The 17,236-nt window shown below is 46.0% G+C and overlaps 1 protein-coding gene across 1 annotated transcript in view; it reads left to right on the top strand.

Annotated features, from left to right (window-relative positions):
• The window catches only part of jupa (junction plakoglobin a), a 32,500-nt gene that overhangs the window by 11,507 nt on the left and 3,757 nt on the right, over positions 1-17,236 (top strand). The window contains exons 5-13 of the mRNA XM_023266829.3: positions 1,047-1,285; positions 3,215-3,416; positions 12,102-12,246; positions 12,412-12,515; positions 12,621-12,959; positions 14,142-14,294; positions 14,381-14,500; positions 14,581-14,731; positions 17,030-17,151. Coding sequence (XP_023122597.1) covers positions 1,047-1,285; positions 3,215-3,416; positions 12,102-12,246; positions 12,412-12,515; positions 12,621-12,959; positions 14,142-14,294; positions 14,381-14,500; positions 14,581-14,731; positions 17,030-17,151 — 1,575 coding nt within the window. The remainder of the gene's footprint in view (positions 1-1,046; positions 1,286-3,214; positions 3,417-12,101; positions 12,247-12,411; positions 12,516-12,620; positions 12,960-14,141; positions 14,295-14,380; positions 14,501-14,580; positions 14,732-17,029; positions 17,152-17,236) is intronic.

Raw genomic sequence — 17,236 nt, 5'->3', positions numbered from 1 at the left:
ATTTGGTTAGAGAAAAGGGTATGTTTTTACTGAATTTGGCATGTAGGTGAATGAGATAAATAAAATAAAGTGATGGCCAATGCAACTGATTTTGTTTCTTTCTTCTTCAAAGTTTCTTGGTTGGCACAAAACTAGTTTTCTTTCTGGTGTAATGTAGCCTTTTCCATCACATTCTGATGACACTACACAGCCTAGTTTATTCACCCAAAGCAGTTAAGTGCATTTTAAAAAGAAAAAAATGTAACATTTTCCAACAAGTGCACTTTAAATTTGCTCTACATTTGTATGGAAACACAGCTACAGGGAGAAAGTCTGACATTAGCACTGAATTTAGGGACAGTTTAATAAAAATAAATTGGACAGATTTTTGAAATGTCATTACTTGTTTTCTTTTGAGCATTGTAAATAAACATCAGTATCACCATTGTGTGCACCGACAGCTGGTTGGCTTAGCTCCTGTATCTCTAAGACTGGAATCATCTAACCTGAGTCTTTCCATATAAGCAATATAAACCTGCCAACACTTAAAAAGTTCACATGATTCTAGTGTGTACCAAAAATATGTGCAAAAATTGTATAAGTGAAGCAGAAACAGCCCAGGGTTGTGCACAGGACTGTTTCTTTGTCTATCAAGTGACTTAACTTGCTGTTATGCTAAACTATGCTAAACACTGCTAGCAGTAGTTTTATGTTTACTGTACATGTGATAGGAGTGGTAGCAATTGTTTTTTGGAACTGTAAATTAAGCGTTCTTAGAAATAGTGTCACTATTCCTATTCCTTCAACAACAGATTTGATTTGATTTAATTTGAAGTCTTTAAGTTTATCAAATTTGCTCCCTATACTTATTTCAAGGCTTTATACGTTTAAAATGTTTGCTTTTTTCATCATTTGAGCAGACAAATTTGAGACTTTCACCATCAGTTTATACTAACACGTAGCTGCGGTCCCACATGTGTGCCATTTATGAAAAAATAAACGAGGTAGGCACTCTTAATGTCAATATCGACGCTAAAAGTGAATTCCCTTTCTTCGTGTCGGATCAGGTGGTGGTCAGCAAGGCAGCACAGATCGTCAACCAGCTCACTCGTAAGGAGGCGTCACGACGTGCGCTGATGCAGTCCCCGCAGATGGTGGCGGCGGTGGTGCGAGCCATGCAGAACACGAGCGACATGGAGACGGCAAGAGCCACAGCCAGCATCCTCCACAACCTGTCCCACCAGAGAGAGGGCCTGCTGTCCATCTTCAAGTCCGGAGGAATCCCTGCTCTAGTCCGCATGCTCAGGTATTGATGTCACAGTTTAATCCTTGTCTCCTTTATTCTGGTTTACATATAAAAGAACATCCATCCATCCATTATCTATACACCGCTTAATCCTCACTAGGGTCGCGGGGGGGCTGGAGTCTATCCCAGCTGACTCAGGTGAAGGCAGGGGACACCCTGGACAGGTCACCAGTCTGTCGCAGGGCTACATATATAGACAAACAATCACTCTCACATTCACACCTACGGGCAATTTAGAGTAATCAATTAACCTCAGCATATTTTTGGACTGTGGGAGGAAGCCGGAGTACCCGGAGAGAACCCACGCATGCACAGGGAGAACATGCAAACTCCATGCAGAAAGATCCCTGGAAAGCCGGGACGTGAACCAGGGATCTTCTTGCTGCAAGGCGAAAGTGCTAACCACTACACCACTGTGCAGCCCTTTATAAAAGAACATCTCATCTTAAAACACTCAAATTGTTTTAGAAGAGCAACTCAAGGTTGCATCAAATCCTTGTTGAAAGAGGCCACAGACACTATAAGGTCATGTTGAGGTATTTTACAGTTCAGCTGCTTTCGGGTCATTTAAAGAAGGAAACATAACTTTATTCTGATGTTTAATGAATATAACAGGAGAAAGTCACCAGCATGACTCAAAAGACGATATTGTAAAGCAGCCAGAAGACCTGCTGGAAAGGCTTGTTGTTCCTCCCACTGTCAGTTCTGTTCAGGAACAGTCTTGGGAGGAATCTGGGAAATGTGGGAACATACTTCAATTAAAAAGTAAACAGAAGAGAATACTTAAAACAGCACTTAAAATGTCATCGGTGATTGTATCTAACAGTGAGCTTCCCCAATAGTAGATTTTTTTATTTAACCTTGTGAACCTCAAGCAGTTTAGTGATGTTTTTTGCTCCTGTGTTATCATTTTTCACTGCAAAACAAAGTCATGCACCTCTATGAGAACAGCACAGCCATGGCTGGAATTAAAAAGACACAGTTATAATGCCATAAATCATAACAAAAGACAAAAATCTGAATTACAGTGTTTTGATTATTCTACAAAAATGTCCAACATTTTTCTCAGTGCCTGCAGATACTAATACTAGAAATGAATAGAAGAATAGATGGTGGCCTTAATACTGTACATATTTTACTACTTACATTTTAAAGTTGTGATGTTTGTCTCCTATCTGCTCTGTGTAAATGCAGTTCAATCCAGTTCATCCAAAGTCCCAGAATTTTTGTTACATGGCTGTTGGTTGCAGTTGAGTCTGTCATGACTTCAGGGTTACACCAAGAAGTGCAGAATTTTTGAATGAGACATGTAGAATAAAGTGATTTTGATGAGAACACAATTTTAAGCTTAGGTTTGGTCAGGTTCTCCAAGGAGTGCCACGTCACAGATGACTAGTGAAAAAATTGTCAGATAATTGAAAATCCAAGAAGTTATGTTTTTGTTTCCACATGTGCCTCCCACATGTTCTGTGAAAGCATTGCCTGCAGTTCAGCTGAAACGTGCCTCAATTTTTCTCACAGGATTGTTGGTCACAACAGAGTCACTGATGGCTTCACAGTTGCGTGAAGTGTTTGGTTTTTTACACAATGTAGTTACTGGTAACAGTTTATGTTTGGCTAAATTTTAACTGGTGCTTGTAGAAAAAAGCAATTTGGGTGAAATATCCCGATTTTAATATGAGATTTGGTTGTTTTTCCTCCACAAAATCAATACTCGCATATGATTAGTTTACCGGCCTTTAGAAAGCCTGCCAGTTTGTCCTGTTTTTACTGCTCCTGTGTTTTCTTGCTCTGAGAAGGGGTCTAATATTGGTGATTTTTTAAAGAAATAGCATGCTTGTCAAACCCCTTAGCGCGTTCAGAGAGTTAAAGAATGTATGTTTCATGACTTTGTGACACACATTAAACTCACCTGTTTCTCTTCCTCAGCTCCCCCATGGAGTCTGTGCTCTTCTATGCCATCACCACACTCCACAACCTGCTGCTGCACCAGGAGGGAGCGAAGATGGCTGTGCGTCTGGCTGACGGACTGCAGAGGATGGTTCCCCTGCTGAAGAAGAGCAACCCCAAGTTCCTGGCCATCACCACAGACTGTCTGCAGCTGCTGTCATATGGAAACCAGGAGAGCAAGGTGTGTATGACAGACTGTCAGTTAAGTTTTGTGCAAATGCATGTAATAAACTGGCTGGTACACTTCATCGCAGCCAAGTGCTGCAGTGTGAGCATGTTGGTGTGCTTGTGTGTGCATGTGTTTTGTTTTGGGTGTGGCATGTGAACAGATTTGTTCAGGCGCTGCAACAGCGAGTGCATGGGTGTGGTTATTTGTTGAGAGTAGTAAAATGAGTCAGGATTAACAGCAGTTAATCTAGTCATGCACCTCTATGAGAACAGCACAGCCATGGCTGGAATTAAAAAGACACAGTTATAATGCCATAAATCATAACAAAAGACAAAAATCTGAATTACAGTGTTTTGATTATTCTACAAAAATGTTCAACATTTTTCTCAGTGCCTGCAGATACTAATACTAGAAATGAATAGAAGAATAGATGGTGGCCTTAATACTGTACATATTTTACTACTTACATTTTAAAGTTGTGATGTTTGTCTCCTATCTGCTCTGTGTAAATGCAGTTCAATCCAGTTCATCCAAAGTCCCAGAATTTTTGTTACATGGCTGTTGGTTGCAGTTGAGTCTGTCATGACTTCAGGGTTACACCAAGAAGTGCAGAATTTTTGAATGAGACATGTAGAATAAAGTGATTTTGATGAGAACACAATTTTAAGCTTAGGTTTGGTCAGGTTCTCCAAGGAGTGCCACGTCACAGATGACTAGTGAAAAAATTGTCAGATAATTGAAAATCCAACAAGTTATGTTTTTGTTTCCACATGTGCCTCCCACATGTTCTGTGAAAGCATTGCCTGCAGTTCAGCTGAAACGTGCCTCAATTTTTCTCACAGGATTGTTGGTCACAACAGAGTCACTGATGGCTTCACAGTTGCATGAAGTGTTTGGTTTTTTACACAATGTAGTTACTGGTAACAGTTTATGTTTGGCTAAATTTTAACTGGTGCTTGTAGAAAAAAGCAATTTGGGTGAAATATCCCGATTTTAATATGAGATTTGGTTGTTTTTCCTCCACAAAATCAATACTCGCATATGATTAGTTTACCGGCCTTTAGAAAGCCTGCCAGTTTGTCCTGTTTTTACTGCTCCTGTGTTTTCTTGCTCTGAGAAGGGGTCTAATATTGGTGATTTTTTAAAGAAATAGCATGCTTGTCAAACCCCTTAGCGCGTTCAGAGAGTTAAAGAATGTATGTTTCATGACTTTGTGACACACATTAAACTCACCTGTTTCTCTTCCTCAGCTCCCCCATGGAGTCTGTGCTCTTCTATGCCATCACCACACTCCACAACCTGCTGCTGCACCAGGAGGGAGCGAAGATGGCTGTGCGTCTGGCTGACGGACTGCAGAGGATGGTTCCCCTGCTGAAGAAGAGCAACCCCAAGTTCCTGGCCATCACCACAGACTGTCTGCAGCTGCTGTCATATGGAAACCAGGAGAGCAAGGTGTGTATGACAGACTGTCAGTTAAGTTTTGTGCAAATGCATGTAATAAACTGGCTGGTACACTTCATCGCAGCCAAGTGCTGCAGTGTGAGCATGTTGGTGTGCTTGTGTGTGCATGTGTTTTGTTTTGGGTGTGGCATGTGAACAGATTTGTTCAGGCGCTGCAACAGCGAGTGCATGGGTGTGGTTATTTGTTGAGAGTAGTAAAATGAGTCAGGATTAACAGCAGTTAATCTCCCTTGTTACCTTTTTCAGCTCCGTGGCGCATACCGTGGTACGCGGCACTACTGTGTTGACTCGTTTACGCCGGTAACAAGCCGCCCGGACTGCCGTCGAACAGACTGTACGAGAGGCGATTCATTTAGCGAACCAGAACCATTTTATTTTTGCTACCCACAGACACTGTGACAGGTACATCAATCTCAGTATATCGCGCGGGGCATACCCCATAATGCATTTCTCTTTCCTCCTACATTTCCCCCTAACCATTGCTCTTAAAGCAGCAGGCTCAGGCCGGTAACACTACCCCCACTCTGGATGATAATTAAAACATTAATATCACTCCAGCATAAAACACATTCCCATAAGAAACTCAGGTTGACCCATTCAGGATAATGTTACCTATATTAGCTCATCCCACCCACAAAGATCCAAAATAATCCATGGTGAAGTGGAAGAAATTCAAGATAAAGGCAACGTCCATATGTAGTCCATAAACACAAAAACCTGCATGTCTCACATACTCCTTGGCATGTTATGTAAAATGTTCATAGTAAAAACACAGAAGCTGGAAAAGAAGCAAGGTTAGTGCATCACAACTCATAACACATGGGGCATTTCTTAAGACCGGCTCATCTGAGCAATAACTATGGCTTAGGTACTCTATAAATCGAAAAGTCGAACAGCATCTCTTACTGTACCCAAAATATACACCTATCACGCTAGCAGGTGACACAAAACCAACCAAGTAACTCATAAGCTACTACCAATTAACATTGCTTAGTAACGGTCAACAATATCAGGCTAAACAGGCCTAAACTTTACTAGTAACACTACCAAGTGTCAAAATGCCATATCAAAACAGCAAAGAACAGTTTAATTACCAAAAATTTTTTTTTTTTTTTTCTATTTATGCTCAATGCTGCACCCAGTTCCCAAACCTGTCAGGTGCCCTGCGAACCCTCCGAGGTCTCTGCTGAGGGGTGGAGGTTGCTGCAGGATGGTGAACTGGCCCACCAGTGGAATGTTCATTGTCAGTCTCGTTCAGTTCATGGTGTGCACGAGAATCAGGGAGCTGGCAATCAGCTCGTGAGGCTGAAGGTGGGGGGTCGGTGCTCCTTGCTGGTCCTGCAGTACGGTCCTCTGTGTCGGATGGGGTGTCCCACAGGTTGAGGGGACCGATGTCCGTGTCAGATGCACCGTCTTCGGCTGCAGCAGCTGGTGACTCCGCAGGAGCTGATGCGTCGGATTCCCTGAAGACCCAGTTGTTATCCAGTGGTGTTCTGGAGTGGTAAGGCTTGAGCCGGTCATGATGAACGATTTTGGCTTTTGACCTTGGGCTACTTTTGATCCGGTAGACCAAGTCATCTAACTGATCCACAACAAAGTAAGGACCCTCATAGGAAGGCAGGAATTTCTTTACTTTGTTCTTCACTCTCCTGGTGCCTTTGATAAGATGCCAGACAGCTGCACCAATATGATACTGGATCTGGCAGATGTTTTTGTTGTACTGTCTCTTAGCACGCTCCACCGATTTTCCTAGAGCTTCACGTGCCAGTTGGTGTGCGAGCTCCAGCCGCTCCCTTAGCTGTAGAACATAGTCAGGAGGAGTGTTGGCGGGCTCACTATTTGGTGGCAGACCTGTGACAAGGTCAACTGGTTCGGTTATTTCTCTCCCGAAAAGCATCATGTTCGGTGTGAGGTCCGTGGAGCTGTGCTTGGTTGCGCGATATGCCATGACTGCATAAGGAATCATTAGATCCCAGTCCCAGTGGCATCTTTCTGCGGTGGTGGCCAGGGTTTTCTGTAGGGTGGCATTAAAGCGTTCCACTTGGCCATCAGACTGTGGATGGAAAGGAGTTGTCCGTGTTTTTCCGATCCCAAGCAGTTCACACATCCCTTGGAAAACAGTTGATTCGAAGTTGGTGCCCTGGTCGCTGTGGAGGGAGTACGGGGCTCCATACCTGCACACCCACTCAGAGGCAATCTTTTCTGCAACTGTTGCTGCTTGAATGTCAGGTACTGGATAGGCTTCCACCCACTTACTAAAATAGTCTTGCACAACCAATATGTAGCGGTTGTGTCTCTCAGTCTCATTTAGAGGTCCCATCAGGTCTACTGCAATTCTTTCCATGGGTGCACCAACTCTAACTGTGCCCATAGCAGCCCGCAGGGTTTTCTTTGGACGGGCCTTTGCTGCGCAGCTAGTGCAGGTTCGGCACCACAGCATGACATCTTCTCTCATGTTGTACCAAAAGTACCTCGCCTTAAGGCGTGCTAGAGTCCTCTCTGTTCCGAAGTGCCCACCCACAGGGCCGTCGTGCATCTGCTCCATCACAGGTTTGCGGAACGTATGGGGCAGCAGGATCTGTGAGTGTCGTACCTTCCCTTCAGTGCAGTAGAATTTCCTCAATAACGCTCCATCTTTTTGATACAGTCTTTTCCATTGAGCCCAGTAGGCTTTGGTGGCGGGACTGTAGGCTGCAATCTCAACCCAGGGCGGCCTTGTGCTCCCGTTTTCCATCCAAGCCAACACTGGTGCTATGTCAGGGTCAGTCTTTTGGGCTGAACTGAGCTGGCTTAAGGTCCAGCCACTAAACAGTTCGGTATGGGCTGCCTCGCTCACCCGGTAAATGCTTGGGAGAGCTTCAGGATTGCCGCAGCTGCCAACAACATCCTTTACCCCCACTATGGGTGGCTCCAGCTCCGCAAACGCGACTTCTACACAGCCATCAGGCTCCACTACCCCCACTGGCGGTTGTCCTGCAGGAACCAAAGCGGTAACCGCCCCCTCTGTGACAGTGGTCAGGTCACATTGCACGCTTTTATGTTGACTCTGTGTACCCTCAAGGTGCGGGTCTGGTACCGTGCAGGGGCATGAACTCCGGCAGGGCCTCCTAGAGAGTGCGTCCGCATTCTGGTGATCCTTCCCTGGCCGATGAACCACCTTGAAGTCGTACTCCGCCAGTTTTTCCAACCAGCGGGCGAGCTGTCCCTCGGGTTCTTTCAATCTCGTGAGCCAGCGCAGGCTGCTGTGATCTGTGCGAACAGTAAATGTTCTGCCAAGTAGATACTGCCTGAAGTGGGAGGTGAATTCCACCACTGCCAATAACTCACGCCTGGTCGTACAGTAGTTCTGTTCCGTAGCTGACAGCCTCCTGCTCCCGTAGGCCAAAACCCGCTCTTCATCCCCCTGGATTTGAGACAAGACAGCCCCGATGCCAGAGTCACTTGCGTCTGTGTCAAGGAGCAACTCTCCTTCATCGAGTGGGTAGCCCAGGACAGGAGCTGCAGTAAGCCGCCTCTTTAACTCAGCGAACGCCCCCTGGCATTCGGCTGTCCAGCCAAAACGTGCATGCTTCTTAGTTAGCTCATGGAGTGGTTTGGCTACGGTGGCAAAATCCGCCACAAAGCGCCGATAATAAGATGCCAGGCCTACGAACTGCCGCACTTCTGTGATGTTTTGAGGCACGGGCCAGTCTTTGACCTTCTGGACCTTTTGAGGGTCAGTGGCCACGCCTTTTGCAGAAACGATGTGTCCAAGATAGGCCACCTCCTCCTGGAACAGACAACACTTTGAAGGTTTTAATTTCAGGTTAGCCTCACGCAACCTGGCAAACACCTGGCCAAGCCGCTCCAACATTTGTGTGCTATCCCGCCCCAGAACGATGATGTCATCGAGATACACCAGGCACGTCTCCCACTGCAGCCCCACCAACACGCGGTCCATAAGTCTCTGGAATGTGGCCGGTGCATTACACAGTCCAAAGGGCATTACGTTCCACTCAAAGAGGCCTTTACGAGTGCAGAACGCAGCAGCCTTGCGTGCCCTGGGTGTCATCTCCACCTGCCAGTACCCTGATGTCAAGTCGAGTGTGCTGAAGTACTTGGCAGTGGACAGCGTATCCAGTGTATCTTGGATACGTGGCAGTGGGTAAGCATCTTTAATAGTCCGTTCGTTTAAAGGTCTGTAGTCAACACACAGTCTGGGTGTGTGGTCCTTTTTTTTTACCATTACGATTGGGGCCGCCCATCCGCTGTTGCTGGGACGTGCCAGGCCAGCCTCAAGGCTCTGCTCCACCTGCTGGTCAGCCGCAACCTGCTTTTCCTTGGCCATCCTGCGGGGTGGATGTTTCACAGGGGGCCCAGGGGTGGTCAAGATGTCGTGCTGCACGACGTTGGTGCGGCCGAGATCAGTGGGGCTGGTGGAGAAGACGTCGCCGTGGGACCGCAGAAGGTGGGCTAGCTTGCGGCTGTCAACGTCCGACAGACGGGAACAGCTCTCAATATACAGGGCCTGTAGGTGACTGGGTACAAAAGCAGAGACAGGGTTAATGGGTTCTGACACTGTAGGAGTTTTTGCAGCGAGAGGCTCCACCCTCTCTAACACTTGTGCTGGCTGGAGGACTCCTGCCACCGCCCCTCTCTTCAGGGTGACAGGGGTGGTACCAGGGTTGAAGACTCTGATAGGGATGCTGGTGGGTCCTCGAGGCTGCACTACAGCGTGAGCCACTAACACACAATGCCTCTCAATGAAGTTCCTGGCAGGGCTTAACATCATGTCCCCCTCAACAGCGGAGTGATGGCGTGAGGCACCAGGAACAACATACTCACGCCCTGGCTCCAACACTGTTGTGCGTGCGACTCGGACAAGGCGTGTCTCGGCTGGGGGGCAGGAGCCGAGGTGAACCTTTTCACTGAAGAGGGTTACCTCTCTGCGGCCATAGTCCAGGCGAGCCTGTGCCTGTGTTAGAAATGGCTGACCCAGGATGACTTCGGTGGTTGCAGTAGTGTCAGCTACAATAAAGTTCACTTGGGTAACTCTGCTCCCAATGTGCACGGGTAGGACAACTTCTCCCAATACGTCTAAACTATCGGGCCCAATACCGTGCAGGACCTGTGTGGTGGATGGCTGAATGGGGAAGTTATTATTTGCAGGGATGGAGTTGTAATGATGTAGGGGCAAGACATTTCTTCGTGCACCAGAGTCCAACAAAGCACAAATTTCAACTCCATCTACCTTCACCATGATGCACATTTCCTCCTCCTGGCCCTTAGCACCGGCGACCATGGTGCTCCTGTTGGGCACTGGTAGTAGGTTGGTGTTGGGTGGCCGGGGTGGCCGGCGAGGGGAAGGGCAAGTCTTTTTAAAATGTCCAACACCAGAGCAGTTGTGGCAAATGACTTCTTCAGTGTTTTTCATTTTCTTCCTGTTTTTGTTCAGCTGCCATTGCTGATAAGGTTTCACTGTTTGGTTTGCGTTAGCTTCTATGAGTTCACACACTGGTGCGTAAGTGGGCTCACGCACTGTAGCTGTTCGGCCCCCTTGAGTCATGTAACTGCGGCCCCCTGGACGCATTAGCTGTGTTACGGCCCTGGCAGCTCTTTTTGTGGCCTCATACCTGTGTGCAATCTCATAAGCTTTGGCCAGTGTGCGGGGTTGCTCCTCCAGCAGCTTTCGAACCATCTCAGCATCTGCCAGAGCATTGGTGAAGATCTCCACGCTGATGCAGTCCTGCTCAATCTCACTGCGGTCAGCGTAGACGATGGAGACTTTCTCATAGATGTCGTCTCGGAGCATGTGTAGAGCCTCACTTGGTTTCCTGACTCTCTGCCTCAGCTCTATTCCGATGGCAGCAGCATGTTCTGAGCACGGCCCATAAGCACTCTCTATCTCCTCCACGATGCGCTGGTAGCTCCAGCGAGGGGACTTGGGATTCTTGTGCACTATGGCGCCTGCTGCACCCATCAGACTGTATCTTAACTGAACGGCTTTAGTCTTTTCAGTCCAGCGGTTAGCTTCGGCACAGCTTTCAAACTGGTATATAAAGTCTTTCCATGAACCTGATCCATCAAACTTGCCTGGTCGCAGCGTTGGAATTCTTTCCTTCTCTCCACATTGCTCATCATCGCTGCTGTCTGCGGAGTTACTGTAAATCACCGTGCATGAGGGGCAATGGTGAGGTGGAGGGCTGGTACGTTTCACATCACGCTGTTCATTCTCGCACAGGCCAAAATCTGTAATATGTGGCAGTGTTCGGTTTTGGGGTGTTGTGGTGTTTAGAGCTGGTGTAGCTGTAGCACAGCATGCTTGGGCGGGCTGCAGTGCATATGGGGTAAAGTCGGGCACAGTCTGCTGAAAGAGCTGGGCTGATACTGGGGCAGCTGGAGTGCATTTACAGTTCGTTGGAGTGAACGGGGCTATTAGCTTAGCGAAGTCCCTGTCAGCGTCCTGAGCTGCCATGTATGGGGTCGAGGTGACATATTTTGCACATTTCGGCTGCTCATGGGCCACAAACTCACCACCGCTCATTATTTCTGGTGTGATGAAGGGATTGTTGCTTGTAGTAGCCGTTGGGCTGCACCTCCGGTCCACCCCGTGACATGGGGCCGCGGCGTTGCTAGCCGTGGCTGCGACCGTTAGCTCCATGCTAGCCAGGAAAGGGTTAGTAGGGTGATAAGCGTGTCCCTCTTGCCGACGATATCCGTCCATATCGCCGTTTAAAGTCTCTGTTAAATCCGTGAGGAATGGGTTGGTGTTCATGATGTCTTTCGTCACCTTTATGTCTCTCTTAGGTACGTAGTCTCGCTCACTTTCTCTCGACCACCGCCGTCTTCTCGACTAGCCGATCCCGAAGACGAGCCCCCAGTGTTACCTTTTTCAGCTCCGTGGCGCATACCGTGGTACGCGGCACTACTGTGTTGACTCGTTTACGCCGGTAACAAGCCGCCCGGACTGCCGTCGAACAGACTGTACGAGAGGCGATTCATTTAGCGAACCAGAACCATTTTATTTTTGCTACCCACAGACACTGTGACAGGTACATCAATCTCAGTATATCGCGCGGGGCATACCCCATAATGCATTTCTCTTTCCTCCTACATTTCCCCCTAACCATTGCTCTTAAAGCAGCAGGCTCAGGCCGGTAACACCCTGGACGGGTCACGGCTTTGTTAGAGTTGTAAGTGAAAGTTATTTTCCCGTTGAATAGCAGCACATAATCACACAGTCTCTTTGTTTAACAGCTGATCATCCTTGCCAACGGCGGTCCTGAGGGTCTTGTTCAAATCATGAGAAACAACAACTATGAGAAGCTGCTGTGGACCACAAGCCGTGTTCTCAAAGTCCTCTCTGTGTGCCCCAGCAACAAACCCGCCATTGTAGAGGCTGGTATGTGATGTATGTTTTCTGTGTCAGTGCACACCTGTGTGCACAACGCAGTCATGCAGGTGTGTCAGCTTTTTGTTACCTGAACTGCAGTCTGTGTCTCCTTGGCAGCGCTTTTTATGAGATGTTGCTGAGAGCTGAGTGATTTTCCGTCTCTGTTCCCTACAGGTGGGATGCAGGCTCTGGGTAAACACCTCTCAGGCTCCAGCCAGCGTCTGGAGCAGAACTGCCTATGGACGCTGAGGAACCTGTCTGATGCTGCCACCAAGCAGGTCCACAGTCACTGTTCACATTTCCTCTCTTTCTCTCAAACATCATGAATTACTACTTTATAACTTCACACATGGTTAACTCATGAGCAATCTATCCTGTTGCAGGAGGGTATGGACAGCCTGCTGCAGTCGCTGGTGACTCTGCTCAGCTCAGATGACATCAACATGCTCACCTGCGCCACCGGCATCCTGTCGAACCTCACGTGCAACAACGGCCACAACAAAACTCTGGTCACCCAAAGCAACGGAGTCGAAGCGCTGATCCACGCCATATTGCGCGCTGGGGAGAAGGAAGATGTGACCGAACCCGCCGTTTGCGCTCTTCGCCACCTGACTTCTCGTCACCAGCAGGCCGAGGTGGCGCAGAACGCAGTGAGGAGACACTACGGCATCCCCGCCATCGTCAAGCTGCTCAACCAGCCCTACTACTGGCCCGTCGTCAAGGTAGACAGACGGAGGGAGGGATGAGGGATGAGGGATGGTTCAGACTGGGGAAAAGCATGTTCCTGCTCAAATGTGACAGTTTAAGGAAGATGATGTAAAGTAGTTTATACAGGAGAGCAGAGGTAGACTAAAAGCAGGTAGTTTGAGGGAACTTAAGGGAAGGATTGTGAGACAAAAGGTGAACCTCCAGCAGTTTCTGGGCATTTTATTTGCTCTTGCCACAATTTAACTCACTGTGGGCTCATTTTTCACCAAAATATAAGTCCTGCACCTCTATAGAAATAGCACAACCATGACTAGAAGCCGAAAGAACTTAGAATATGTCTCCTGTGCAGCATAACAGAGCATTAGTGACATAAATCATGAGAAAGGAAAAAACAAAAGTTGAATTTCCTTGATTCTTCATTTTACAAGAACTGGAAAACCACAGCGTGTACAAAATTTTCGAAGTGTCTGCAGTTGCTACTAATGATTGAAAAAAGAGTGGGTCTACAAACCACAGATATATTACTACTAATATTTTTAACTTGTTTACATACTTGTTTCCTATCTACTCTGTGTAAACACAGCCTGCAGTTCAATCTAGTTCATCCAAAAAGTCCCTGAATGTTTGTCTCATGATTGTCGGTTGCCGCTGAGTCAGTCTTGACTTTGTGCTTATGCCAGAATTTTTAGTTTTTTACAGAATCTAGTTTCTGGAAATGGTATATTTTTGCATAATTTTTGAATGACTTAAGTGATTTTGATGAAATATCATGATTTCAAGCTTTGCCAAGCCATAGATTAGTATTGCAATAGCTGTTGGAAACTTGACCCAACAATTCATTCAGTTTTTAGATTCCTGCTTCGATAAATGATGTAATTTTGGTGTTTTTTAAATAGATAATATCCTTATTTGGGGGTTCAGAGGTTTTAAGAGTGCAAAGATAAAGACTGGGAACTGGACAGATGGACAAAGAAGATGGTGGGTAGGGCAGAGGGCCAGAGGTTCAGTCAGCCTGAAAGAGCATGAAATGCACATGACAGCAGGGACAGTATGTTTTACAAGACCAAGTTTCAAAGAATAAAAAACAGCAAGTTGTATTTCTAATGGGGACTAAAGCTCAAATTTGTGTGTAGTTGTTGTTTTACTTGACGATCAATAGCAGAACTGAGTCATGACTGTATCTTTGCCTCCTGAAGGCTGTGGTCGGCCTGATCCGTAACCTGGCGCTGTGCCCAGAGAACCAGGCCCCTCTGAGGGACGCAGGAGCGATTCCCCGCCTGGTCAACCTGCTGCTCAAAGCCCACCAGGACGCCCAGAAACACGACTCATCCAAACAGCAGATGTACCAGGTACATGATGGGCTACTGATGCACAAGGGAAGTGTGGAAACTGGTAGAATTTCTGTGGAATGACATTTACCTTCTGTCATGTTCAGGATGGAGTGAGGATGGAGGAGATAGTTGAGGGCTGCACAGGAGCTCTGCACATCCTGGCCAGAGATCCCGTCAACAGAGCAGAGATCGCCAACCTTCAGACCATTCCTCTCTTCGTCCAGGTAACACGCACCCTCCTCATCTTGATCGTTAACCCTTATGTTGCTGTTTCTTACTCATTTTCTCCCTTTTTTTTCTGCAGCTGCTCTACTCTCCAGTGGACAACGTGAAGCGCGTGGCAGCAGGCGTCCTGTGCGAGCTGGCCCTGGACAAGCAGTCGGCCGAGCTCATCGACCAAGAGGGCGCGTCAGCTCCACTGATGGAGCTGCTGCACTCCAACAACGAGGGCATCGGTAGGACGCTGAGATAATGCACCGCGATTAGCTTACTGTAATGTAGCATTCAGTCATAGGTGGAAAGTAACAAAGTCAATTTACTCAAGTGCTGTAAGTGCAGCTTCCACATCCTTACACTAAACATGACTATGTCCTTTTTGTGAGACGGTAGACTTTTGCTCCACAACTTTCATAATGACATATTGCAGGCTACATTTTAAAGATAATCACGGTGTGATCATATGATAGAGCCCAATATTAGGGTTTGATAGTTAAACTGCCAAAAATATTGAAAATACCTAGGGTCAGCAAATCATTTAGCTGGAAGAACTCTTCAAATTTCTTTATATTCATAGCCGGTGTTGTTATTCTGAATAATTGAATGACTGCATCACATAAAAAATCCATTTGCCATGTGTAACTTTAATCACACTGTCTTTGCTTTTAGAATTGTTTTATTTTTATCTTACTGTTGATTTTTGCCCTGTTTCCAGTCTTTAAGTGAAGCCATCTTCTTATCCCACCTCAAAATGTTTAATTGTTCCTTTAGGTTGGTTCCAATTGAAGTTTTCAAAATATTCTTTTAAGCTAATTTTAGCATTCCTTGTTTAAATCATCAGACTTAGCTAGTAGTAAGTGTTTAAGTATTTGGACAGTTACAAAATGTTTGTAGGACTGCTGTTTGTGGTTCCAGTGTTAAGGAGCTAAGAATTGATTAAGAGTTACCATCTAGAAGCTATTGCATAGTCAGACCCTTCTCCACATCAGCACTGGAGAATGGTGTGACTGCTCCATGTTATTATTCTGCCATAGGGGTGAAAAACTCAGGCTTGTTTGTATTTCTAGCTACTGCTACTTGTAACTACAGCTGAATGATTTGGAGAAAACATACTAACTGTGATTATTCTGAGAGATATCTTGATTTGATTTGCAATATTATTTTTGAAAACTTCTGTTCAATATTTACTACAAACGTAATGGAACATTAGCGCATTTCACACCATCAAGTGTGTGACTGTCACACAGTGATGAATGAGTAAATTGATTGACACGACAGTTTAAACCCTGGCTCAGACGTGCTGTAAAATGTACGAGGTGTGGCCTTTGAATAATGAGACTGGGCTTATGACAGTAGAACCACATGCCTGTTCATGCCTCAACTACAGAGAATACATCCTTTAGTGGAAAAGCATAAACAACCCCTGACAGTTTCAATTTGCCCAAACTAAATCAAACAGAATGATTTTTTACCCACAACTTGTGTATTCTAAGTTGCAGCCTTGCAGATTTTGTAATTGTGTTGTTTCTGATAGCGACTTAGATTTGAAATCGATGAACTGTTCTGCACAACTGGCCGGAGAAATGTACCTTTTAAATTGAGGTGGAGACTTTCCTAATATAAGAAAAGGAGACCATGCAAGTGAAGAAGATGATAATGAGGCTGACGAAGGGGAAATAGATATTAAAGATTGTTAGTTTGCTGAAATCAACAGTTGGATAATTCTAGAAAGGGAAGAGTTCACAGGAAATTAGAAGAAGATTTGTTGAACTGAAGAGCTAAAGTTTTGCAGACGAGCAGAAAATGTTTCAAGTTGTGAAGAAAACCTCTTTATGGCTATACATAAAGTCCAGAATGATCTCCAGGATGCAGACACACGTGTCCATGTCAACAAGGAGCCTTCATGACCAAAACCTCAGAAGATTAAACCTGAAAAACAGAAAAGCAGTTGGCAAAAGCATATAAAAATGAAGTGGTAGAGTTGTGGAGCAAAGTTCTATAGCCTGAACAAGCTGAAGGTGGCTGCAGTGAAGACCATGGAAGATACAAGGCACCTGCTGTGTTTTTGGGTTGAAAACTTCAGGCAGCCACTGAATGCACTAAATTTAAACTGAAATGAAATTCTCGCACCTAATTACTTTTGCATCCCTGAACTTTGGGCTGTGTGTGTTAAAAAGGCTATGTCTCCCACACAGAAACCTGAAACCTACAAGCACAAAAGTCCAGGTGTGGCAATGAAATGGAGGGTCTGTCATTTTGTTTTAAATTAGGTCAAAAGAACAAAAAATATGTAGCTGTCCAGATGCCTCCTGTATGGTGTGGGCTGTATGTAATACCAGATATTATGCTTTTAAAGTTGTATAGTGACTGCTGGCATTAACAGGGTTTGTACTGTATATTTTAACTACCTGACCTTTGAAGCTGAAACCTCTGGGAGTTTCCTGTGCAATCCACAGTCAATACACCCAGATGATACATTATGAGAAATTTTTTTTCTATTTACGTCACTGAATGTTTGCCGATTCTTTGCCTCTCAGCTACTTATGCTGCTGCCGTGCTCTTCCGCATCTCCGAGGACAAAAACTCCGACTACAAGAAGAGAGTGTCCGTGGAGCTCACACACTCTCTGTTCAAAAATGACCCGGTTGCCTGGGAGATGGTGAGTTTGTGGCACCCTCTGCTGCCAGCACATCACAACTGAACATTCATATAGATTCACAGATGTCTTTAATTGCTCCAGCTCT

The sequence above is a fragment of the Amphiprion ocellaris genome, chromosome 4 (genome assembly GCF_022539595.1).
Source record: "Amphiprion ocellaris isolate individual 3 ecotype Okinawa chromosome 4, ASM2253959v1, whole genome shotgun sequence".
NCBI classification, from domain to species: Eukaryota; Metazoa; Chordata; class Actinopteri; family Pomacentridae; genus Amphiprion; species Amphiprion ocellaris.
Note: the sequence above shows the minus strand (reverse complement) of the source record. Positions and strands in the feature narration are given on the sequence as shown.